Genomic DNA, 27,316 nt, shown 5'->3' on the forward strand with positions numbered 1-27,316 from the left:
CCTGGGCTTTACCTCTTTCCTAAGAGACTCTGTGCTTCTCTGGGGTATGGAGTGCCCCTCCAGAACTTTTCAGGGCTTTAAGCTTGCAGAGGCCTGACTCTTTGGTCAGCTCTCAGCTAGCAAAGGCTTATACACTGACCCTATGAATTTAGACAATACACTTCAAAACTCTAGATGCCAAACTGCAACGTCTCCCCTAGTTTTTGAAGTTTACTTGGTATGACTGGGGTCAGAACTCTCTGGAAAGTGGCTTCAGCGTTCACATACCCAAAGCTCATGTGTGCAATGACACCAAGTGCCAAAGTGACAAATGCCAATGTCACCATAAATGTCTATTTCCGGCAAAAATCACAGTTAAAAGTTGGTGAAATAAGTCAGACAGAGAAAGGTAAATATTATATGTTATCACTTATACGTGGAATCTACAAAATAAAACAAATCAATGTATATAACAAAACAGAAACAGGACTCACAGATACAGAGAACAAACAGTGGGGAGAGGGAAGCAGGTGGGGGCAAGATAGGGGTAGGGGATTAAAAGGTACAAACGACTATGTATACAATATATAAGCAACAAAGACGTATTGTACAACAGAGGGAATAGAGCCAATATTTTAAAATAACTATAAATGGAGTATAATCTTTAAAAATTGTGAATAACTATGTTGTACACCTGAAACTTAGACAATATTATACATCAACTACACCTCAATTAAAAAAAAGAAGTTGGTGAGCACACTCGGCGTTCTTTTCAGGTAACTCAAGTTAAAGACTGGATCTCTGAATGCGTTTTTGCCAGTTGTTCTGACGGCAGTTTCCAATCTCTGTGCTAAGGCACAGAGTTCCGTGGCTGTTCCTGCACTTGGCTGGTGACCAGAGGTATCTGAGCACTTGAAAACAGCGCCCATTCCTAGACTCCACCCTACATGGTCTGAGACAGGACTTCGCAGGGGTGGGGTCCAGGCAGTATTTCTCCCAGCAGCTGCCCATGACTGTTCTTTGGGGAGCAATCAGGCTCCTACTGGACTCTGAAGATGTATGTGTAACAAATGGCCCAAGGAATCCGACCCGTGCTAGACCTGGGCCTCCACTTGAAGAAACACGGATCTTAGAGACCAGGGAATGACTTGTTTGCCACAGGTAGACACAGAAGCCTGACGATTCATGGTTCTGTCTCTATTGCACACGGGGCCTGGAGCCTTCTTCCCTACACCCCATCCTCTTCTCCCACCATAAAAAGCTCAAGGCACCAACCAAATGGTTCTCCTTTTTTTTTTTTTCCTTTTGGCTATTATAAAAATATCACCATATTACAGAGAAAATTAAGGGGAGCACCCCCAATTCAAAAGCCTTACTATAATCACTATGAACATCTAAAAATACATAATTGATTTACTCAACACATTCATTCTACTAAGTGGTGCACCTGTGATGCATAATGCACTTGGCCATGGGCTAGAAATACACAGGTGGAGAGCATCGTCTTGTGGGAAAAGAAAATCTAAACAAAGTCTTTTTTAAAAAACAAAATTATAATCACAGTATAAACAATTTTGCCTGCTTTATCAAATCAGACTGATATAATAAAGTTTTCCACGTGCCATACAGTCCTATAACTATTAATAGTTACAAATATATTTATTTTCATATTGCAGGCATTTAATAGGGGGGAGCATCTTTGTGTACAGTTTTCCAAAGTGTTCACCTAGCAACTACTTGGAAATTTTATCTTGGGGGATATTTTCTTAGGAAAATTTTGGCATCAAACATTTTTCATGGCTCTTAAGACTTCTTATCAAAGAGGAGATTTGCTACCTAAATTTCTAAATTTTGTGTAATAAAATCTATAAGTCTTCATCACGTAATCTTAATGCATATGCAGATGAACGAATACTGATATAGATGAGGGATTCAAGAAAACACAAGGTTCATTTCTTTATCAACTATTACGTCCCACTTTATTGCACAAGAATTGAATCAGCTGACTTAATTATTTGTGTTTGGCCCCCATTTCACATAATTTTTAAAAGCCTTAAAAGGAAGGAACTGTAATGAATCTCCTTTAGGAAACGCCGAAGAGTGGTCTTCAATAATGCCGACAGACTAAATTCTGACAATTGATGGATTCCTCCAAATCTCTCTAAGAAAATAATATTGATTTTCTACGGCATTTAGAAAACTGCTCTCTCTTTTTTTCATCAAGAAAAAACAAAAAAACATTGTAACCAGAACCCCTTCCCCTCTCCCTGTGCTCACCAGTCTTCCTTCCCTTCCGTAAAGACCCACTTCCCACCACAGCACTCTCACCAGCGCCCCATCACCGCCACCCTCCCCCTTAAGCGTGGAGGTTTTTCAGTTTGTCTTTGGGTTTGTGTGTGTATGTGCTTGTGTGCGTTAGGCTAATTCATGCTGCGGAAACCGCAAAGTTCAAAAAGTAGTGAGAACATCAGAGCTGGAAAAATCACAGTAGCCAGATGTGTCTGCCATAAACTCACTACATAAATTTGATTAGAAGAAAACTACTGGAAAAAGACAAAAATAAGATAGCCTACGTACAGATCTAACTTTCAGCAAACTTTCAGGATACCTCTTTACATGCTTTCAGCAACACTAGGCTGCAGTGTCCCTTAGCTATTTTATTTGCTTTTGATAAAATGTCTTCAAGTGCCTTTGTACACTTCCTAGAGGGACAAAGGAGCCAACTTTGCAAACTGAGCAGAGACTAGATTTTCCATCTTGTCTTGAAAAGCATACCCTGCAAAAAAAAAAGCAAGCAAGCAAGCAAGCAAGCAAGAAAACCACACATGTGTTTATAATTTGAAATACAGATCAAGATAGACCTGGAGGACAGACTCTGGCCTGGTGGATGGCACATCTTCAAAGGGGGAGCGTGTGTGTGTGAGTGTGTGATATTTAAAAAATTCCTATAGCATTAAAAATACACCCTGGCTGCCCTTTACCAGCGGTTTCTGAACTGGCTGGGGCTGGCAGTCTGGTGAAGTTGTTATACAGTCTTTATTTTTCCTGTCCTGTCTGGGAGGATACTGGCACCCCAGGTCAGGGCCTCATTCCAACAAGGAGGTCCATTAATGTGTGACAAGAGGCCAGCACACCATGGTTGACGATCACTAGGATTATCACCAGAAAGGCAAAACTGCCTGTCACTTTCTCTCTGCAAAGACATTTTAAAATATGGGGAGATTTTAAGTCACTGTACGACTTCAGTCCATGTGTGCTGAGAAACAGGAAGACCTTGACACCATCGCACTTGCAGAGGGAGAAGGTTCTCCATGTGGAGCTCGAAGTGAACCGGTTCTTCACAAACTCTCTCTGCTCATGAACGAGCCCGGGCTCGAGCGTGGGCCTCTTCAGCTTCTCACAGTCGCTGCCTGGCGTTCAAGATTATTTTCGCAACGTGTAAGCAAAAGTGTCCAAAAGATCAAAGCTGCAGCAACTGAGGTTGGGTTTTCCTGAGGGAGAAGGAAGAGGATGGCTTTCTATCGCACACACCACAGGCTTTTCCTCTGGCTACACACAGGCCAGAAAAGTGAGGAGAAGCCAGGCTACCAGCCCATAATAATAGTTATAACAATATATTTCTTGGGGAGCTTTCTCTATGCCAGGTACCAAGGCATGGAATACCTAAATACCCAAAACTTTTATGGGGAAGAGACTATCATTATCACCATATTACAGATAAGGAAAATGAGACCCAGGTACTAGTAAATGTCTAACCCAAGAGAAACTCAGTTCTGACTCCAAGTCTTCCCATTAACCACTATACAAAGAGGTCCCTGCCCGCCACACCACCCCCATTACCACCCTAACAACCTAACTGATTTCCTTAGCAGGTTCCATTTGCCCCAAGCCCATTGTTTTATATATTATAATATGGCCTGTGTAGAGTCCTTTTTTTTTTTCTGTTTGTTTCATTTTTTCCCCTCCTTCAATAAAATTTAGTGGCTATTAAAAGTAACTAATCATACCAACAACCCACTTAAAAGATATGAGATCCTACCTGGTTTGTGTCATGAAAAAAATCAACTTTCACACATACAGTAGTTTTCCCCCTTCACTGTGTTACAGAAAAGTGAGGATTTCAAACAAGTTGTCAGCCCCCAAGTGATATGGCCTCCACCCAGTGGTAATCTCTCCTCTTCACTATCTAAAGTTCTCCAAAACCTTCCTTTCTTCTTCCATTCACTGGGTATCTCTGGGGACTCAGACGCAAAGGGGACCACTCTGCTCAAACAGAATCAAATTGGATAAAACCTGACAGACAACGTGATTTGGTAAATACAAAAACAAACATTTCAGTTAAAAATTAGACCAAGCTGGAGAGGGCTATTTGAAATAACCCCTTGAGAGTCTGTTTCGTTTTACTTCAGCATTTGAAAAGAGAGTGAGTTTAGATACACAACCAATCTGCCATCCTGCCAAGAGAGAGATGCCTTTTCACTGGATTCTGAGGCAGCCTGACAAAAGTATGCTCACAAAGTCACTCACAAAATGACTTTCACAAAGTCACTCACTCCAGGATGACTTTGAGTGATGGATCTCTTCTCTCCCAATTAAAATATGGGTTGCCTTGCAACCCACATTTCACAAATAGATCTACTGAAAAAATAAGATATCCACTGACAAGAAGTTTCTTTGGGGGGACGGTGGCGGGGGGGGGGGGGGGGGGGGAGGACTGAAACAATTCCACCAGGGGGCGCTACCCTCACTGAAAGTAAAAAATACAGAGCTCCTAATTTAAAGCGCTTTGCACACTAACCAGCCTAAAATAAATATCTTTTTTGAGAGCTTTTAAGATGAACAATGAAATTGTCTTCAAATCTAACATTCTATAGTTAAATAAAACATAAAACTTTTCTTTCCACAAAGAACAATGATGATATAACATTTCATTACGTGCCAGGCATGGATCTATGCACTTTACTTATAATCTCATACAACCTCCTCACACTATAAATATAATCCTCATTTTACATATGGAGAAACTGAGGCACAATAAATAAGTGACTTAACAGAGTCACCAATAGGCAGAGCTGAGATTCAAAGTCTGACAGTCTGACTCCCAAGTCCATCACTAACACACAGAAAAACACGGAATCACAATATAAGGAGATATATTGCTGAATGTGTTTTGCTATGTCACTGATTATATCATATTTCCAGAAATACATAAAATTAGCTTATTACTAATTCTATCACCTGACAGTAATGTTCATTGCATTTTGACATCATTTTCACTTGTACATGAATACCTATCAGTGAAGGGGACACATCACTTAAGTTCACGTATTTGTCAGATGTATGCCATTGAAAAGACCAAAATTCTAGATTTAAGAAGAAGTAGGAGGAGGAGGAGGATCTTCTCTGGTTAAAAGGTAAAAAGAAAAAAAATGCAGTTGATGTAAAACCGACATAGAAGTTTTGAATCATATTCCAAATATTGACTTTATATATATGTTTACATATATATGCTAATGTATGACGTAGGTATAATATATGTAAACACAGATGTACACCTATTATTTCTAAAATAATGAAAATAAAATACCACATACTAAACCTCAAAAAAAAAAAAATAGTAGAAAGATCTGCTCTTTCTATTTTTAAAGGTTGATAATAAAGGGTATAAACTACAGGCAGAGCTATAGCTTAAAACAAAATACTCTGAGTAAATCATTTATTATTAGGACCATATCCTGACTCTCTAAATTACCCCCAGTCTTTGAAGCTTACTTTGCATTCCCTGTTATATTTCCAAACTTGGGACACATCTGTGATTCTTGAGAGGCTGGCAACGCATTTTGTAATGGGCAAATATTCAAATATTATTGGAAAAACCCCAGAATGTGTCTTGAGAAATTTACTGCCCCGATTTATTAGAAATCTGGAAAAAGGTATTTTATTCAGCCACAGGTAAACTTGTTTCAGACATTCAGATTACAATTTCTTTAGATAAACTTTACCAGCAACTGGGCTTTTAGTGCGTGGGGGGATGGGGGGAGGGCAGACTCACATGTGCCTTCAGTATTAAGTTTTTAGCATTCAAGGTCCTTCTAATTTAGTCCACTTCCTACTCGTTGTGCAATTTTGTAAAATTAAGGAAAGTACATGAAAGAGCACAAACAAGGATCTTCACTCCAATACTGGGTGCACTAACAACACACTAAACCCAAATACCCATCAGATGGAGGCTAGTTAAATAATTATAGCATATCAACATGTTGGACTACTGGGCAATTTAAAAAAAAAATGAGGCAGCTTTGTGTATACGGATATAGAAGTAGAAAAAAGCAAGGTGCAGGATGGGAGGGAGACGCAAGAGGGAGGGGATATGGGGATATATGTATACATATAGCTGATTCACTTTGTTATACAGCAGAAACTAACACACTATTGTAAAGCAATTATACTCCAATAAAGATGTTAATAAATAAATAAATAAAGATATTATGAGCACAAAAAAAAAAAAAGGCAAGGTGCAGAACAGTGGGTATAATGTGCTAGCATTTATGTGAAGAAACATACACATAACTGGAAACACTGATTGACTCCAGGCAACACACAAGGGACTGAGGCATGGGTATCAGAGGAAGACTTACTTTTTGAACACCACTTTGAAAAAAGTGTTTGAATTTTTTTAACCAGGTCCATGAAAGATCTTTTCCAATTATAATCGATTATAAAGTTAACATTAATAATTTAATAATCAGCTTTTAGAACTTTTAATAAAAATTAAATGGCTAAAGAAACCCTGAAACTCGTCTAATGCTACCTAATTTGTGGTTTCTTTGCTACACTCACATCTGCTTTCTACTTGAGCTCTTATATACTGGGGACAAGTGACTCACGGAAAGCTTTGGTTTACCACTGCTCGTAGAAGCACTGGCACCATTTTCCTTGATCTACCCTTTAGATACGAAACACAAGAGAGGTTGTTCTGAGTAGTTTGCTTTTTGTATATATTTTACATCTGCAAGCTTTAAAATGGTAGATCCAGACTTCCTGGAAGAAGGAACAATATATTTACTTGAATATACTGACTCAGGTCTCCTTGAGTCCATACTCACCATGGCTAAGCCACAGTTATAAAGGAAGGGTGTCCAGGAAACTGCTTCCATTTTTATCCTGTTCATTCCTGAAAATCCAACAGGAGATTCTTTTCATTCTCTAAAATTCTGTTCTGTGTATAAAGCAGTATCTGGATATCTGATCTTAAATGGAAACATTACCTGAAAATGGCACTATTTTTTTAAAAACTTCAAAATTGGCCCTCTTATTTTTAGCCTTTGGAGGTGGGAGAGAATGACTAACAACAAAAGCTGATTGGTTCTGCTGCAGGAGTGCATTCATTCACATCTGACTCTCTCCAGTGGGCAGAATTGTATTTCGTTTGAAGTAAAGGCAATTAGCAGAAACTAATCTCAAGTTTAAAATCACACTTATTCAAAATGAAGTGAAATGTGAGCCGTCCTATCCTAGGGCAGGTGTGGGGAGAAGCCACCCGCAGATTATGTAAGGGTTGAATGCATTCCCCAACCTCAGTTCCAACTCCGGCTCTACTAGACCACAGCTGCGACTTGGGAAACTTTCTGCATCTATAAAATGGGAATACTGTCACTTCTTGTAGGGTTGTTGTGAGGACTGAATGAGATAAGGCAAGAAAACACCTAGTCTGGTGTTAACCACACATTGTTGGGGGGCGGGGCAGAGCAAAGAGATTTGAGGCCAGAATTGTACACTTTGGCAGTCTTCAGGGACCAAATTCACAGAAAGGGTCTAAGTGCTCTTCTTGCCTTGGTCTGGATGAAGACAGGAGGCCTACGTGAGTTTTCAAAGAACTTCAATAAATGCAACTGGAGGGGATGCTGGAGCTGTAGTGTAAACCCTGGTAGCAGTGTCATGAACTGTCTAGCCAAGAGGGGAAGAAAAGAAGGCAAGGGCAGTGAAAGGGTAATGCAGCCGAGAGGGAGGAGAAGATACTATCTGGGTGCGTGAGTAGGCACTGAGGCAACCAGAGCTGCTTCTGAACTACAGAGGCCCTCGGTTGAATACTTGTTTATCCAGCTCCGGTCAAAGCTTACCGAGATTCGGCTGAGACACGGCCATGGACCTCTGGGGCGCTGGTGTGGAAGTGGCAGCTGGGTGGAGGTTCATATGATTCAGGGGCTGATTCATCGCCTTCCTAGGGTCTTGCCATGTGGTGATTTTTTCTATGTGACTAAAAGAAGGAAAACAATTATCTCTTTCATTGTTAGCATTATCAATATCATCATCACCAGTAACAACACAACAGTTAAATGATGCTGGCTCTTCTTCCCTTAGGATCTGCTTATAAGAGGTTGACACATTGTTTTCAGCCAAGGTCAGGCTTGCCCACTTACCCTCCATCCAAGTTGGGCCACGTTGGGGATTTTGCAGGGGACTCTCTGAACATAAGTCCATGACTTAGCTGACCAGCTGCCCCTATGTGCAAACACCCTCTGAAGGATTTTCTGCCTTACCAGGGATGGACAAGCCCCAGCGTTCCTCCCCACGGTCCAAGGAGCCTACGTTCTCCAACCCCCTGTGCTCACTGCCATCCAAGCACTGGGATACCACAGTGCAAACTCCTCTCCCAAAGCCGGACCCTGCGCTCCTGCCCGCCAGCCCTCTCACACTCTCCCAGCTCATATAACTGACATAATGAGGATGCTTCCACCTGTCCTCAGCCAAAGACAGGGCCCTTGAAACCAAACTCATAAACATCACATTACTGAGCTCTTACAAAGGGTAAGACACTGTGAGGTCCACACAGGTAATACATAAACCCTCAAGAAGTTTATGTTCCACCATGCAAGGTAACAACTGCGTAGCTGGAGAACAGGGTAGCAGGAAATAAGTGTAGGAAGTGCCAGATTATGGAGAAACCCAGATGCTGAGGCATAAGGGTTTCTGAGGGAGGAGACGTGATTAGACTTTTGGTCATATACAACTTCCAGGGTTTGTTATTACAACTTAATCTCAGAGAAACTAGCATGACATCAGCTTCTACTCAGAGTTTCCAATATGTCCTTAGAAAGATGGATGGGGGACTTCCCTGGTGGTCCAGCGGTTACAACTCTGCGCTTCCACCGCAGGGGGCACGGGTTCGATCCCTGGTCAGGGGACTAAGATCCCACATGCCTCGCGGCGCAACCAAAAAGAAAGAAAAAAAAAAAAGATGGATGGGACATCTAGCTTTGTCTACCTCCCTCCAGACCACATCTTAAGTCACTTCTGGTGCCTTAAAGACCCTGTGCCACTCCATAAACTCTTTTCTGAGAGTTTATTACATTTTCCTTTTAAAGATAAGCATATTCATTTGGTGCCACAATTCTTGTTTTATGAACTGTATCAGAGATCTTTCTGTATTTATCAAAGACAACGAACTTTGATAGCAGAAGCTGAATGTCAGTCCTTTGTCCCAAGCCTTGTAACTAGGTTGTCTCTCCCAAACCAAAGGGCAATGTCAACCCCACACACTATAGACCTTTCTGGATCCACGTGAAAAGGAGAGAGATTGCTCCTTTCAAACACACCTTACTTTTGAAATAACAATGGCTTCCTTTGAATCCTTAGCGTAGGAAACCGCTAGTAGTATCATTAGGCTAAATCCTAAATCAGTGCAATCTCCTGCACTGGAGTTGTATTTATCTTTTATTTTGCTTCTGTTTCCTCACATCTGAATACTGCCACTGCTAAAATTCTTCATATTTCTTCATCCCAGACTGGAAGTCATTGCCATGGGGAGCTCATTCATTGCCTTGAGTGAAAACTTGGATGTTTTCCCAAGAAGGCCTTTAAAATGAGTATGATTAAAAAAAAAAAAAAAAAAAAAGTCAGCCTCCATAAAGGAGGCAAAATTAAGTTTAACTGTTGAGTTTCATACTATAGGAGCCATCAGTGGTCTTTAAAAAATAATCAAAAATAAACTGGGAGGAATAAAAATTCAAAACCAAGACGATTTTGTTAAGAAAAACACAAACGGGGCGGGGAGGGGTGGTGGTGGGTAGGGGGCTGAACTACAGAGATGAAAGTCAATTACCTAAGCCTAAAGGAAGAAACAACTGTCTTGGTTACACCTTCAAGTTTAATAACTGTAATTCTATTCAAAGCTTGCATAAAATCCTTTGTCAACTTTTGGTCTTGTGAAGACTCATAGCCAGCCTCAGGGGGTCTGTCACAGGCCTTCCAAGTGAGGAAACAATGGATGAGGATGTGAAAATTAAGTAAGCTCCCTTTAGCAAAGTAATTAGAGTTAAGAAACCCTTTGACTAGCTATTCCTTCAGGACTCTTACTACTAAAACATGTTTTCCCAAGGTTGGCACGTCCTACAGAAATACTTTCCACTGTGGTACCAGGAGGGGAAGTATCCTTCTCTCTTTCGTGAGCCTTTCTTAGAGCCTCTGGCACCATGGATATTGATACTGTGGTAGAAGCAGCATGAACGCAGCCCCGGTGAGACGCAGTGACATACACCGTACGGTGGAAGACATTTAAGGACGCTGCTGTGTACAGACACTCAGCTATCTCTCAGTGGTCGGAACTATACAGGAACCGGAATGATGCATTCCCAAATGCCAGTCCCCCACTCTCCCCTCCCATCCTGAACAAGTGGGCTGGGATTCCCAAGTCTGGGGAGAGCAGAAAGGCCCGCACCCAAAGTGGTAGAGGACCCCAGCTTGCCTGAGGACTGCCACCACGGCTGGCCAGCCTCCATCCCCTGGGACAGAGGTGAGGGCTTTCTGGGTGGACCCTCTGGCCCTCATCCCGATAGATCCGACCCCAAAGATGCACAACTCAGCCGCGGCTTCAAGCCCCAGAACTCCCCCAGGACCGTGGGAGTCTCCGCAGCCCACCCTTCAAACTCCACACCCAGCCAACGCTTTTAAAGGAGTTTTGTTCCCAGTGGATTTGTTAATTAAAAGTGTCACTCACTGTATTCCCCAAGGACTTGAGTACAAGAGGGAGCCTTTCATACGTGAGCAGTTCTCATTGCTCTGAAACAACCCTGAGAAGAAAGCCACTCCAGCTCCCAGCCTCTGCACATCCGTCGACCCCACGGCAGCTTTGCTCTAAAGCTCAGTTTATGTGATGTCCAGGGCGGCTCCTGGTCTGAATGCCAACAGCAAGGGCACTGCTCACAAGAACTTAATCCACTGCTCATGATTTGATTTGAAAACTAAATTCTCTTATTGTTCAAATCACTTAGCTCCCCTCACCCCATTCCCAAACGTAGGATAAACCACACGCTGTTTCATACTGCTGTCTCATCTCTGCTCCTTCTCTCAGAGCTACTGAGTCACTTCCTTTCTTGTATTTCTCAGTGCAGCCTTACTGTTTGCCAGGACCCACAGTTTAGCTAGATTAATCCCCACTTCCCTACTACTCCCACCCCTCCCTGATGTCACTCCCTTAAAGAGTCCACTTCAAGCAAATGTCTAAGGAAAAAAAGAAAAAAAAAATCGATAAAAAGAAAGAAAGGAAGGAAGGAGAGAGGGAGGGAGGGAAGGAAGGAAGGAAGGGAGGGAGGGAGGGAAGGAGGAAGGAAAGAAAAAGTCTCTGCTATTTTAAAAGTCTAGTTTTTCTTTAAAATTTATATATTTATATATACTTACATATGTACATTCAATCTGCCTATTAGTGTGTATTCTATGATCACACATTCTATACCGTTTTCATATGAAAATGGAACAAAAAAAGAAAATAAATACCAAGTATTTATGGTGATATATGTAAGTAATATGCTCACTGGAGCTTTTTTTTCCCCCTTATCTAAACTCTTCTGTACTTTCCAGTTTTTAACAGTGATAATGTATTGTTTTCATAACAAGTAAAAACAGAAACACTCATGAAGGTGCAAAAAGACAAAAAGGAAAATGATGCATGGATATGCAGGTCATAGGTACTAAAAAGTTATTGGAGATAAACTACAGATTTGGCTCCTATTTTTGAGTGGCCAAAGTAAGAAGGGAAATGGATTCAATTACATGGCTCCATGCTTTTTATAAAGAAAAAAGAATGCCAGTTTCTAAGAGAAAGAAAAACTCTTCTTGACACACACACACACACACACACACACACACACACACACAATTTTCCTGGACTTAAAAAATGTCTGCAAGGGTTTCACATGGAGGCCTGGGGTGGTGTGCAGTGGAAATGGTACCTGAAAGAAAGATAATCGGAGCGGTCTTTTCCTCTTCCTTTGGGGGCCCCTTTGACCACTACTTCCCATACTGCCTTTCTTCACAGTCTCATAAAGGACAAACCTCCAACCACATCAGGGTCTGTGGTGCCCAGGTTGGCAAAAAGCCTCAGCTCTGAGGACCTGCATTTTGCCCAGGGGCAACAAAGTTCAGCATTTCCCTGAGAAGATATTTGGCTGGAAATGGTACCTTATGGAAAACTGTGCTGTGTTAAATAATTTTTCCTCCTAGAATTAATGTGTTCTTCAATAAAGATACAAGTTGAGAAAGTCATTTTACGTATTAGGAGAATTCTATGTTGGGGGTTAGAATGTCATGGAAATCAGTGGGGAGGGGGCAGCATTACCACCCTCTCTTATCGGCCTGGCCCCTCCCATCGGCCTCCAGGGGATTGTTAATTTAGCTCCTATTTCCACCCTTCCACCCCCCTGAATGACCTTTCACCTTGATGAGGGCAATGGCCTCCAGGCTTCTCCTCCAGTCTCTCAGGTCTTCCTCTTGCCCTCCATCCCTTCCCCACCCTCTCTATCTATAATCCCTTCTTTAACCCACCTCCAGACTCATCCCAAGGACAGCTGGGATCCAAGTCACCCCTAGGATCCTTAGTCCCCCCTGGCCATTGACAGCCTACTGGGAGACAGTATGAGGCACTATGGCCTCTGGAAAGACCACAGGCTTGGAGTCACACATACCTGAGTTTTCATGTAGCTCTGACCCTGTGTGACCTACGTGGACAAGCCATTTAACCCATCCTAGTCTCAGCACCCATATCCGTGAGATGGGTAAAAAAGCCAACAAATGCTCCGGTTCCTTCTTGCAAGGGTGAAAAAGGTCTGCTCTAGGAAACCTGTAACCGACAAAGTCACCTGCCAATTTCAAGAACAGTTCACTGGGCTTCCCCTGCTCACTTCCTCAGCAAATAAATCCACAGAAGGCAGGTCCAGCCTCCAGCCCAAGGCTGGCAACCTTTGGTTCAAGTTTTTATTCAACAAGTGTGGATTGTGTATCTATTGTGCACGTGCACTTGGTAGGCATAAAAATGAAAAGCATTTTGTAAATATAAAATCCTGACTGGCAGCAGAACCATGAAAGGCAAAGATAAAATCTTATCTGTAAAAATAGAATCCACCGACTTCTTATAGCCCAGGAAAAGGCCTGGTGTTTTTGGACGAATTTACCCTCCAGTTCACGACCTATTACACTAACTTTATGGAAGGAAGCCACACAACAAAGACTTTCTGAAATAGAGAAGGCCTATGTAATACATTTTGTATTGCTGGAAGCATACAAAGATATAAAAATAGGAATGATTATAAGTGCTTAATTTTGAAAGAATTTAGAGTTCGCAGCAACATAATAAGCTGCTTGCTCATTTCTATGGGCAAAGATTTCATTTCCAAATATAAGTGTTTGGCCTTTTTACTCCTCCTCCTCTCTTAATATATTAGACTTTCACACTAGGTAGTGTCAGAAATTACTCAGGGCTCCCTACACTCAACAGAGCTATTAGGGCAGGACTTAGAAGCAGTGTCTTCTTTTCTACCACCCAGGCCCAGCTAGGTGGTTAAAGAGAACCACACCAAAGAGATGGGAATTTAAAGGCAACCTGGGGTCATAAAACCAAGGCTGACTGGCTCAAAACTCAGTTCACATTCAGTGCTGCCTGGCTTCATCCCCTGGCCAATCCCAGTTTCTCTTTAACCTCTCCCTTCATTCTTTCTTGTTTGGGGGGGTGTTAATATTTCTCTTCCAATGGAACATAAGCTCTTTTGATGATAGATAGGACCCTAGGAGCAGAGCAAGGTGTCCTGCACATTGTAGGCACTTGAAAAACAATACTCCTGCAACCCCCATAATATTCACAAGACCAATCGAGGGCCAAAGTAAATTATCTTATTTTTAAAAATCAGACATTAAAATTTTTTTTGACTTTCTAGGCCAATTCACCACCCTCTTAATGTTCTAACAAAAGTATATATACATTGAAGATTATGTGCTTAAAAACTGCTAACTGAAATAGCTTTGCAGCTTGCTTGTTGTGAACCAGTTCAATTAAACTCATCAGCGTTAAAAATGAAAACTGAAACAGATTTGCATGAGGTTGATAATTTCCCAGGCAGGGCTTGCCAAGTAAACTGGAGCCGCTGTCAGCAGACAACAAATACTATGCCAGTGTTTAATCCTATACCAGATGGCAAGAAGACTTGCCCAAGACTCACATTAAAGTTTTGAAAATTTTCCGCAATTAGAATTAAAATACAGACACTAAAAGCTGGTTTACTTTTTTATTGTATTTCAGGGATAAATGCTGCCTGTGTTTCAATCACATTAAACATGTAGGCAGTGTGTTCTGATTTAAATTTCAAGACCTAGGAAATGACACATCATATCTTACTCATACCTTGCGTTTCTCTGAGTGGCGCCTTTTGTTGTGCTTTGTTTTTTGCCAGTGATACTTGGCTCTTCCGACTGACACCAGAGGTGGGTCTTAACCACAAGAACAAAGACAGCTGGAATACACACTTACTAATTCTCCCAGGCCCAGAGGCACACTCTTTCTTAGTTCCTCTGCTGTCACCAAACCCAGAGAGAAGTGGGAGCTGATCACAGTGGGAGCCCCACGGCAGTGGTAGCTCAAAGCCCACGTTTAAACTGGCAACCCGATCTGATGAGTAGCCATCAGTAAATTGTTCCCCTCTGTTTAACCCTATCAGCCCAGCTGGTTAATGGGAATTTGGCTTCTGAATACATTGACAATCGGAAATAAAGTGCTGGCTCTCCACCTGGCTGAACAGATCCATAGCTAATGTTTTATTTTCTTTCTAAAGCCACCAGTCTCCCTCCCAAGTTGCCATCCTTCCTACTGTCACCCCAATTGATGATTCTTTGTCCCAAAGCAGCTTTCATAACACTACAATTGGTTACAATTCTTATTCTGTTCTGCCCAGATCCTAAACATCACCACCTCTTGCTAGTCCGATTCATAAGAACAGAAGATACAAAGAGGTAAAAGTCAGGCTGCAAATGTGCCTAGCGGACACATTCATCAGCAAGACATTCATGTCATTCATAGATTAAGTCCGAAAGCTATAAAAACTGACTCTCTCATGTCGTACAATAAAGGTGACTGTTCACACAACAGAAGTGTGTTGGCTGAGAAAGCTCATCCTTCTTTGAAACCACAAGTAATTTAGGATTAAAAGGTTCCGGTCAGATTTTCACTTCGGCAGCTCATCAAACATAGCTGCAGTCTGTGACACAGGACTAATAATTCATATATAAGTAGGGGATTTTTTTAGGATCCTCTAATAAAAGATGATACCAGACCAGAAGTATTATTTTGGTGCACGCTTCCGGTCTCTACCATTCACTTGCCAATTCAAAAAATTTCAGAGTTCTCTGGAATTCCGAATGAATGGCAGGGATTGTATTTTTAACCACCAGGCTCTAATCCTCGACTTCCATCCCAGCAGTGCCAAGAAGTCTCTTCTTGTTGAAATTAGCAGCAGTAGGAGCCGCAGCAGCGTGAAAGGTCTGCGGGCACTTCCGCCGCGGCCAGCTGTGGGCATCTATCTACGTGAATCCTTTCCACAGAGTATCACCAGCTTTTCTGCAAGTTCATTCCTGACCCTGCTCGGTCCGGGCAGAAGCTGAGTCAGGCAGAGCTGCTGTCAGCCCCGAAGTGCAGAGTGAGCCCACGTGAGGCTGTAATCTACGTAGTTCCTTCCTGCAGGGGTTTATTTACCAGCGTTCTGTCCCTGGGGCGGGAAAGTAGGGGACACTATGAATACACCACTTTTGGAGAAAGCCTCTTTGGGAAGCGGGTGACTCACGGACACAGCCCCAAGGTGTGACTCACTGACCTCGCTTCGGAGGTTGAGCTATTGTGTGAGGCTCTCCGTCATCCCCGCGGAGGTCTCCAACGCCACCCGACCGGGGCAAACCCGACTTGGGCTCTGCAAACTGAGCCAGCTCTTGCTTCACCTCATTTTTCCTATTCCCAAAAAAAGCAAGAAGAAAAAGGACTGCGTTTCTGTTTGCTTGTTTGCCTTTGGCCAAGCACCCGATTTAAAGAACTTCGGCTGTATTGCAATTGTAGTATCAACGCTTAGCCTATTTTTTCGCTTTTCATGTCAGGATCGATAATGATATTAAAAGATTTATAAATCACGTTGTTTCTTGTGTTGAAACCGAACAACAACGTAAGAGTTTATTTTACCACGTTTTATTATTTCCAGGTATCAAGTATAAAATAGGTACTTGGTACCTCTTTTCCCACTTTTTCCTTTTTCACAAACAAAAATATGGGATGGGAATGAGGAGAAGTGAAGAAAAGATGAGTTTCCTAGTGAATGGCGAATTCTAGAATTATCAAAGGAAGTGAAAGGCACTCATCCATTCATTCAGTTCGTTCGACAAGATGCATTTACACTGGCACTGTATCTTCCATGAGGATTCGGTTCCAAAATCAGTTTTGGCAAATGTGGAGTGTGGTGAAAATTACCACTGAAAATCCTTTAAATGGCCCATAATGTACAGTCTGCTAAGCTTTGTGTATATTATAAGGTCTTTCAATAAGTCCAACACAGATGGATCCTTCCAGAGTTAGGACATGGTACTGTTTCTACAGCCAAACTCCAGATGAAGTGATGCTGTCCCCATATACTTATGTTGGGATTTGGTAGGCATGGAGAGTTGACTTCATGCCACTTAAATGGGCATATGGTCCTGAATGCCTGCAGTGTCCTTTCCTCCGGGATGGACGGAACAGAAGATGATCTAGCGTGGGCCCTAGGAGCTGGCAATCAGGTGGGTAGTGGCAATGAAATAAAGGGTGGTGTGGAGGTTAACAGAGCACAGCCCCTATTTTTATTGTTATTATAAATGGTCCAGAGCCTGACATTCTATCTTGATAGCTGCATGTTAGATACGCTCCCCATATCAGCTGCATCTGACATCTGGGAAGCAGCTTTAATCTCGCGATCAGTATTTTAAAGAATTTTTTTTAAACCACCAAGCTACTTTAAGTGCTCAAATACTTTGAAAGTTGTTTTTCCAGGCTTTCTGTGCCCAACACGTGTTTCAACGTGCTGTTTTTCCAGTTGTTCTTAAATGGGACATTGACACACAGCTTGTTCTAATGGGGCCAAATGAACTAAATGTCACTTGCCCAAAGAAACAGGGCAAAACCTCCTAAAAACCAAAAATTCTTTTGGGTTAGTCTAGTTTCTCCTCTATTCATGTGGGGGGAGTCAATTCCTTTTTGTTGGTTTGTTTTTTTTTTTTTAATTCTGGGAAGAGGAGGAGCCACCTGGGCTCTGGGTGTCAGTCACTTTCTGCACATGTTTGAAAGACAAGACACATGGAACTAGAGAAAAGACTGGCACGAACCCCAACCCCAGTCTGGAGAAAGACTGGAGGTGCTTTTCACAGCCCGCATCTCATTTCGCAAGAAACGGTTTGGAGGATGGAAGACAAAAGAAGGGCAGTTGAGTTAGGCTTCCCAGGCAGGGAGGGGAGAGGGACACTGGAGGCCTTGAAGATAATCACCGGGCAACACTGCTTATGTTTCCTGTAAACCCAGCCCACAATGTCTCTTTACATGTATTTCTTGGCATCTCTGGTTGAAAGCATCACCCAAACGAGGCAGTACTGCAGCAGCTTTGAACTTTGCCTCTGCAATTAACCAGTTAAGAGACCACTGAAACTTTAGTTAGCATCTCCAAGCCTCAGTTTCCTCCACTGTAAAATAGGCAGAAGAACATCCTTTCATGAGGTTGTTTTGAATATTTCATCCAATAACAAAAGTAAAACACCCACCCGCGAGTGCCAGACACACATGACACTCTATAAATATTAATTCTTCTTCTTTCTCTCATGAAAATGTATCCCAACTTTTTACAAAGATCTGAGGAATTCAAATGCAAAAAAATCAGCAAACACCCTAGGGTACAATGAACCCAAGAAAATGGGGGAAAATGAGAGCGCACATCCATTCACTGCAAAAACTACAGATTTATTTGATTTCACATAGAGTAGCTAGTTAATAATTGATCTAGAGACAAAAACATTCTCAAAACACAAAAGAACTAGCAAACCACCAGCCTCAGTGGCTCCTTCACTACCACCCCTCCTCCCAGCCTGCATTCTAACAATAACAACTCTCAGATCCAGTGTAAGAAAAGGCCAAAGCTGAGATTCCTCTAGTGCCCTCATTAGGCACTTTTAGCGGTGATGAGCGTCCCATGTCAGCACAAGACTTTCAGCCTCATGTATAAAGTAGAAAGGATTTCAGCTTGAAGTGAAAAGCAAAAGGCTGAATACTAGAAAAAGAGTATCTAATGGCTTTCCATCCTTCCTAACAGAAATGTTCAAGAAGCTTTACACTAATTTAGTTTTTTAATCACTTACAGGGTTACAAGAGTTCACCCCCATAGCTCACCCCGAAATGTAGGGGTATGGATTAGGTACAGAAACGCAAGAAGACTTGAAGTTTCTGTGACTCAACAAAATGGAAAAACAAATTTAGCCTAAAAAGTACTATAGTTTTATACAAAGCATGTTAATGCAAACTCCAGAGAGTTAGCTTTGTACCCACAGGTGGATGTTAATCAAAAATATACTATGGCTTTAATCTTTTGTATTTAACAAAGAACAGAAATATGGATCTGTTTCCATTTTTTACGACTTATTTCCCCATCCAAACCCCACTGTTCTTCACTAAAGTGGCTGGTATTAATTCTCGTATTAAAAAAACATCTATTTATGTGTATGTAATTTTAATTTTGATAAGACTTTAAACTTCTAGGAAACTTGTAAGAATATACAAGGTACTGTCACCTACTGATTCACCAACTATCATATTTTTTTCAAAGTTAGTTCTGACTGAAAAGTAGCACTAGAATAATCATCTGTTTTGATATGATCCCTTAGTAATACTTTGGCGGGTCACTTTTCTAACTTTGAAGAGAGGTGAATTTTATTATATAACCTATGCAAGATAAAGAGAGATGGGAAAAAAAAAAAAAGGCTAAGGTATCTGAATAACCAAATTAAGAAACAGAGTGACACCAAACTTGTTAATATCTAAACAAAAGCAATAAAAATTTGGCAATAATGATGACCCTTAATATCCTTTCACGGAAGGAGAAAACAGACCCCACCCAAGAGGAGGAAACCAAGCAAAAGATTCCTTTATTTTTGGAGCTACTGATGGCCATGCCACAGTGTGACAGAAATCAAACATCTGTATATCTGAACAGAGGTGGGCTGAACAGCTTCTTCACTGCGCCTTTTTACTTAACTGGCAGGGAAATTTTTCAGACCGGGAGGGATCCACCTTACTTGGGTTCGTTTATTAATTCAATCTCCAAATAAGTTTTCCTAGAAGTGGAGGAAAGGTGTGAACAGCGTTTGAATTCTCAGCCAGATGTCCTTCCAATATTTGGAAGGAATGCTCTACTTGTACAGACATCAATTTTGAAGAAAAAACTGTAAATATATCAACACCCGCCACATCAACCCTCTGCAGAATGTGTGATTTAAACAAAAGAAAGAACACAGCTTCAGGAACATAGCTTTAAAGATGCTCACCCAAGAACCCACAGCCTCACTAAGGGTCACTCTTGCATATTACTAAACTTAACTCGGTAACCTCTTTCTGGAGAGTAGTTTGTCAACACGTTACAAAACCCTTTAAAAATCTTTGAACCAGAGACTCCACTTCCACGAAGCTTATACCAAGGAAACAGTTAGAGAGATATGGCAGAGATGGCCAGCTGCTTCTGAATATCTTCTCTCCCTCTCTTCTGGGTGCTAAGTGTGGCCAAGAGACTAAGTTCTAGACACTAAACAGAGTGCTGTGTGAAATTCTGGGGAAGTTCTTTAAATGGAAGGGATACACAAGCTTTTCTGCTTTCCACCCTTCTTTCTTCCAGCTTGGAATGTGGACGTGATGGCCAGAGCTACAGCAGCCCTCCTAAATCATGAGGAATGAAAGCCACTCATTAAGAACAACAAAGTAGAAAAGGACAAGTACCTGTGCAGCCATCACATCGGCCCTCGACCACCTTACCTTAACATTAGAGATAAATAAATCATCTCATTTCACATCCCTGTTAATCACAAACATAATTTCAAACGAGTACAACAAGTATGGAAAATGTATGTGCAGGGATGTCCACTGCAGTTTTGTTTATATCTTAAATGTGTCGAATGGTTAAATAATTTATGGTTCAGCCAGACCATGGAAGACTGAACAGACATTATAAATGACACAGATCTATATTTGTTAAACTGGAAAGATGTTCACAATATATTGCTAAGTGAACATGATCCTATTTTGGTTAATATACATACATATGAATAAGGGGAAAGCAGGTTTCATTCATATCTTTAGATTTCTTGATACTTCCTCCATTTTGTACAATAAGCATTATTTCTCAATCAGAAAAAAGGAGAGAAAGAATGAGAAAAGCTATCCTCCCCCACTCCAAGTAAACTCACCTCCTGCTTAAAAAATAATGTTGCATTCCACTTTTGAACCTAAAACTGCTAATTACAGCCTCCGAGAATAATTCCACAGCTAGAGTGTAGGGTTGAACATCTGTGAGTCCCTCAACTGTGAGTTGGAAAAGGCACCACCATAACACTCCTCTGAGTGCTTAGCCTAAAGGTGCTGTGAACCACAGAGGGGCACAAGGGGGCCAGGGGGTGGGGGGAGCTGTAGAAGGAAGGGATGAAGAGGATCAAGGGAAATTCTATAATTAAGCAATATTTCATGGCTGCCTCTGGCAGCTGTTTGAGCGAGGTGGGGGGACCCTGAACGAGGCGTCAACAGACGGAGCAGCTCTGTCCTCGGACAGATCAAGCGGGGCCGGTCATCCCGAGCACTGTCTACACTTCACGGGACGATCTGGGGCATCTTATATCCAGCACCTGTCAGCTGTGGAGACTCCCAGCTGCGGTGCTGTTACTCCCGTCATCTGCCTAATCCAGAAGGGAGAGGCATTTACTGTCTCTCAAAAGACTAGGTTGAAACTCTCTTTGATTCTTCTTGCGAAAGAGAATGCATGCTTCATGTCACTGTGTTTGTTTTCTTCTCATCCCTCCTGACTTTTTTCTTTTCTTATTAAAGGAATAAACCTGCCCTTGCAGCTGTATTTATCATTTTTTAACCCCACGTTAATTATATACTCGCTCCAAATAACGGTTTAAATTTATTCTGATGACCCACCACGGGGCTCTTTCTCCTCCCGCTCGGAGGCACATCCTGCCTTCAGCCTTGCTACGCAGTTCCCACTGACTTGCAGAGGAACTCCGTGTAAAGAATGAAGCAGGATAAAGATCGTAATAATGGTCAGAGGAAATGGTATGGAATATTTTCTCTGCAGGATGTGTTTAGATTTTTCCTTTCCATGAGACTTTTTTTAAGAGGGTGTTGAAATTGAAGGAGACTTTAAATAAGCTTTCAAGTTCTCAGTAGTTCCAGTATTGGATTGAGTATGGAAGACCCACGGCAGGTAATCAAAAACTACTCATGGAATAAACGACTCAAAAAAGGAAGGAAGGAAGGAAGGAAGGAAGGAAGGAAGGAAGGAAGGAAGGAAGGAAGGGAAGCATTTAATGAGTTTCCTTTAACAAATCATTTTGCCTCTCAGTGTCTGTATCAAATGAATCTTACGCATATCTTATATATCCCTACATATCAAGTGCTCAAAACACTCAGCCAGGAAAATGTGTTCTTTCCTGGTCCCTGGAAGGACATGAAATCTACAGGATGCTGCAACATCCTCTAAAACAAATGAAATCACTATCAGTTCATTCCTGTTTGATTCAGCAAAGCGGTCAACTGAACCACCACCGAGTGCCACCCACCACGGACCCTGAAAGTGCACCACCTCGGGCATATAGCAATAAATAAATGCTGTTTGTTGTTGTTGTTATCTGGCCGTGCCGCGTGGCTTGTGGGATCTCAGCTCCCCAACCAGGACTGAACCTGGGCTACAGCAGTGAAAGGGCTGAATCCTAACCACTAGACCACCAGGGAACTCCCAATAAATAAATGTTTGTCAAATGAATGAATGCGTGAACAAACGAATGAATGAAGCGGTACTAACATTCATTAATAGTGACAGTCGTGATAATAATGATTCATTATTAGTCATACATCATAATATTCACAATAATGATGGCAATAATAATGTCTGAGAGCAACAGTTGGCACGTATATAGCATTTTATAGCTTCAAAAATTATCTTAATTTGATCCGCACACAGCAGATTCACTGACTTCCATTTTTAAGATCCAGAAACTGAGTTGGGAAAAGTTAAATGACTTAATAGATTTCCTGAGGTTCTATGTGACCCAGCAGAGAGCCCACTCTTGCCCTCAGAGTCGCATCTGGGGCTTTTTTCCATTACATGATACTGCCTTGTGAACCCAAAGAGGCTGATGCAAATAACCTGGACCCTTAGGAAGGAAGGAGAAGAGGGTATGGACAACTGGTGCTGCAGACAGCCTGACGTAGTCCTGGAACAACAGTCCCACTACAAGCTCAGTCCTTCGGAGGAAAGGACCCCACAAGATAGATACCCCGCCCCGCCCCGCATCTTGCTTCCATAACACACCACCATCCCTCCTCATCCCTCCTGAAGCCCTTGAGTCACGGAGTGTGTACACTTGCCTGCAAGGTTGACCTTTTAACTGGCCTGGTTTTAATCAGGCCCATCCTGTCAAGAAAAGGGACTCCCGTGACAGTAAAACAAATTAGCTCCATGTGATCCTGTAGTTGATGGTAGGGAGGAGGGAGAGGAAGAAAGACAAGTACTACTTTAGAAATGTAAACCAAATACAAAGCCAGACTCCCTGCTATCACTTAAAAGGAAGAGGTAAAAGGACTCTGAAGATGGATTTGGAGACGCAAAGGTAGCAACCGAGCATGCCTGCCTCGAGCAGGGCTCCAAGCCAGAGCTGGGGCTGTTAAAGGTCCCGCGTCCTGTAAAGTTTGTTCCTTCAGAAACTCTGACAATAACAGCTTCAGCCTGATTTGTCTTTGGTCTTCATTAATGTCGATTACTAGGGAAAATATTCAAATAGGTTCAATGCTCCATAAATGTGTTCTTTCTATAATACTTTAGGTTACTGGCTTTTATAATTGACTATAATTACTTAAGTGAAATTCAACATGTAGATGAGTCTTTCCTACTTAATCTTTTTATGGGGAGAAAAAGAAATATTGGAGATAATTCTAATTTTCCTAAGCTACTCCCTTTCAGCTTTTCATAGTATTTTACATTTTTAACATTTACACAAAGTACATTTTTGTAAAGTGCTCTGAAATGAAAATAATAGAAGAAACAGCTCAGAACTGTGAGGATTTGCGTTCATTTTAAATGACTTTTTGAGAAAAGGTTCACGTTTGCATACTCAGACACGTACTAGATATGATTTTAATACAAAGTACAGGAATATGTACCCATGTTATCATATGTTGTCTAACGAGAGAAAAGAAACGTCTATTATTGCATGGAAATGAAATCAAGAGGAAAATGACAGAAACACGTCTTTACATGACTATCTAGATAAACTATCTGTATTTTCTTATTTTGCTCCAAAATGTTCCTTGAACAAATTTTTGTCAACATGTTCCTACAAAAAGAGGTTAAGATAAGCCAGGCAATCGAGCTTTGGTCTGGAAAATTGCCGTAATCCTGATAAAAACTATTTTGACAAAAAGATGAAAATGAAAGTGTGCCCTAAGGTGGGAGCACGGCGGGGGTGGGGGGGCGCCCGGGGGCGGTAATTAACACTAAGTCACTGTGAGGTAATTTGGGGGAAAGACACTTCTGAGTCTGCCAACAGCATCACTGCGTGGGTGGACCTCATCTGACGTTTCAACCTAAAATCAACTTCTCAGGTGACAAAAGCTTTTGGGCTCAGTCACACTGGTTGTGAGGAGATGCAGTTACGGGCAGGGTAACCTCAAGCACGTTCTACGGGATATTAGTCCTAGAAGATAATCCCCCAAGATTGCACCCAAAAAAGTTTGGTTATCAAATAAGTTTGGGAAACACTGAACGTTATATTTCCCCCCTAAAATTTATACAATATATATGCATTATTATAAAAGGCTCTGTGTTTAAATTAGCTTACCTAACATTTCTCTAATTTATTTTAGGTGTAATCTTTTTTTCACTTTATTAATATGCTGTAGAATACATTTTAGGAATTAGAATATACCATCTGCGGTGTTTATGCCAAGCATAGCTTCAGATTAAATAGCAGCATTGTCTGAACACACAATATATACTTCAGATATTATAGCAATATTTTTATTGCTGTAGTAATATTTTTCTTATTGGCTACCAACTGACCAGAACTAAAAAACTATAGGCAGTTCCCATGGGCAAATGTGGGTGTGAGGCTACGAAGCCATGATTCCAAAGCATCCTAATGACAGAGTTTATTCAAAGCCGAGTTCATGTAGATTAAAGAGAGATAGAGAAAGGCATATATAAGCATGTATGTGTGTGTGTGTGTTTTTAAAAAAGTGAACTGAACTGTTTGCACCCAGAAGCTTTTTTTTTTTTTTTAACATCTTTATTGGAGTATAATTGCTCTACAATGGTAGCACCCAGAAGCTTTTAACCTTCTTCCTTACTTTAAAATCGGGAGCCTGTAAGTATCTGTCTATTCTTAGTGTGCTTTCAAAATGTAGCTTCCCTTGGCTGGGGTCACAGCTGCTGCAAAGCACTCTGGGTGGCTCCTCTCCATCCCCTTGAAACAACTGGTGGGAACCCAGCCCTAGGCCATCAACCCAGCTGTTCAATCTCACTTTCTAACTTTAGCAAGTCACTTCAGAACTAATGTCACTACGGCATGCCACATTGAAAACCACACCAGAGGAGGTAGATTCTTCCCCCCCTCCGCCCCCCGGAAAAAAATCCAGGCACACAGATCAAAGTCACACTCAGGTACCTACAGCAATACTACCCAGATGCAAATATAGGACCCACCTGACCTGATTTATGTGGGTCATCTAAGAAGGCTTCACTGGACACCTCTCTACCCAGTTCAGCCCATTAGAAGTATACCTGTTAGCAGCTGCAGAGCCCAACAGCCTAGAAGTCCGTGAAAACGAACCTTGGGTCAAGATACTTGCACATACACTGTACTGTCTGTTGGCTTTCCTACTAGAATACAGGATGCATGCCTTTCCACATTGTTAATGTACCATAAAATTGTCATGAAGACCTCATAATGTAATTACTTGCATTTAATTGATTATACATGCCCCCAGCCTTGTTTTCTTTCCTTTTTTAACTGCATGCTCATTGTAATGACTTGTCCCAAAGCCAAGTGATTTCAGAATTATTTGACTGTTTATTATCCTTTGAGAGTTACTAATTAAAATACTTTCCTTCAGTGAAAAGAGTTGCTCTTTTCCTGAATTCGCTTCGGGATGCTCACCCCTGAGGAGAACTCCAGGAATGCCTTGCTAAGCTCGCCTGTAACTGACGGCCTCCATTGTTAACATACGCGCGGGCTTAAAAAACATTAAGCGACTTACACAAATGGAAACAAAATGCCCTTTGAGTTCTATTGATAACTTAACCTTTAGCGTTTTGGATTAAATCCCATTTCTCGGGAAGCAGGGGGAGCCACTGAATGAAACCATTATGTAGCACATTGTTGTGGGAATTATTTTGTGTGAAAATATATACAGTATATCATCTAAAATGTCTTTGATTGACCGTGGGTTTTCATAATTCCTAACTACAATATACATATCTTTTATGGCTTCTCTAATTTGTGATCCCTGTTTTAGGGAAATAGAAGTAATTTTGAGCAGGCAAATGATCCCATGACACCGGACATAGTGGAAACCCTGGAGAATGCGGGGGTCTAGAAGGGGTAGATGGGGTACTTATTGGAGCTGGGAAGGTCCTGTTTCTTGAAAGCTGCTTAGGTGGTGTGTCCAATTTGTGAAAATTCATCAAGCAACATACTTAAGATTTGTGTACTTTTCTACAAAAATTATAGTTCATTTTTAAAGTAATTAAGAGAAGTTATTTCAATTTTTTAATTATTTCAGTATTAAAAGTAATTTCTATAAAAGAAAAAGGATGTAGTTGCCATCTAGCAGAAACATAAGCATTACTCTAAAGTGTTTACGAGGAACAGAATTAAGACTGGTCTATTTTTCTACTTTGTTTTAGAAAACGATGCACAGGGCTTCCCTGGTAGTGCAGTGGTTAAGAATCTGCCTGCCAATGCAGGGGACACGGGTTCGAGTCCTGGTCTGGGAAGATCCCACATGCCGCGGAGCAACTAAGCCCGTGCACCACAACTACTGAGCCCACATACCACAACTACTGAACCCCGCCTGCCTAGAGCTCGTGCTCCGCAATAAGAGAAGCCACCACAATAAGCCCACGTACTGCAACGAAGAGTAGCCCCCACTTGCCACAACTAGAGAAAGCCCACGCACAGCAACGAAGACCCAACGCAGGCAAAAATAAAATAAATAAATTTTTTTTAAATGATGCACAATATTTGCTTTGACAAATCGATGTTAAAAAAAAATCTGAGACAATTGGGAAAGTCTGGATATGCACTGGATATTAGGTGATATTAAGAAAGTACTGTTTGTATCTTGATGTCATGCAATAAGAAATTCACAAAATGACCTATGTTGTATTTTTGTCAAAATGTTTGACCTAATTTAATCATAAGAAACGCACGTGGAATATTGGTCTAAAATGTTTTTTTAAAAAATTTAATGTTGTGAAAAAGAAACAAAATGGTAAGAGAGGGGCACATTTCTGAATCAAAACAGAGACATAAAACAAAATGCAATATGTGAACACACACACACACACACACACACACGCGGCTGCTAAAGATATTTTACAACTGGGAGAATAAGGCCTGTATATTCAGCTACATTATTTAACTAAGGCTAATTTTCTTGGGTAATCATGGTATTTGTTATTGTGTAAAAAGGATGTTCTTAGGAGCTGCATGCTGAAGTATGCAGCGGTGAAATCTCATGTTGCCTGTAACTTGC

General features: G+C 41.4%; 1 protein-coding gene across 1 annotated transcript in view; it reads right to left on the reverse strand.

The window, feature by feature from the left end:
• WWTR1 (WW domain containing transcription regulator 1) overlaps nt 1–27,316 on the reverse strand; it is a 126,367-nt gene that overhangs the window by 39,837 nt on the left and 59,214 nt on the right. The window contains exon 3 of the mRNA XM_068546081.1: nt 8,100–8,236. Within this exon, the coding sequence (XP_068402182.1) occupies nt 8,100–8,236 (137 nt within the window). The remainder of the gene's footprint in view (nt 1–8,099; nt 8,237–27,316) is intronic.

The sequence above is a fragment of the Eschrichtius robustus genome, chromosome 6 (assembly GCF_028021215.1).
Source record: "Eschrichtius robustus isolate mEscRob2 chromosome 6, mEscRob2.pri, whole genome shotgun sequence".
In the NCBI taxonomy this organism is placed as follows: Eukaryota; Metazoa; Chordata; class Mammalia; order Artiodactyla; family Eschrichtiidae; genus Eschrichtius; species Eschrichtius robustus.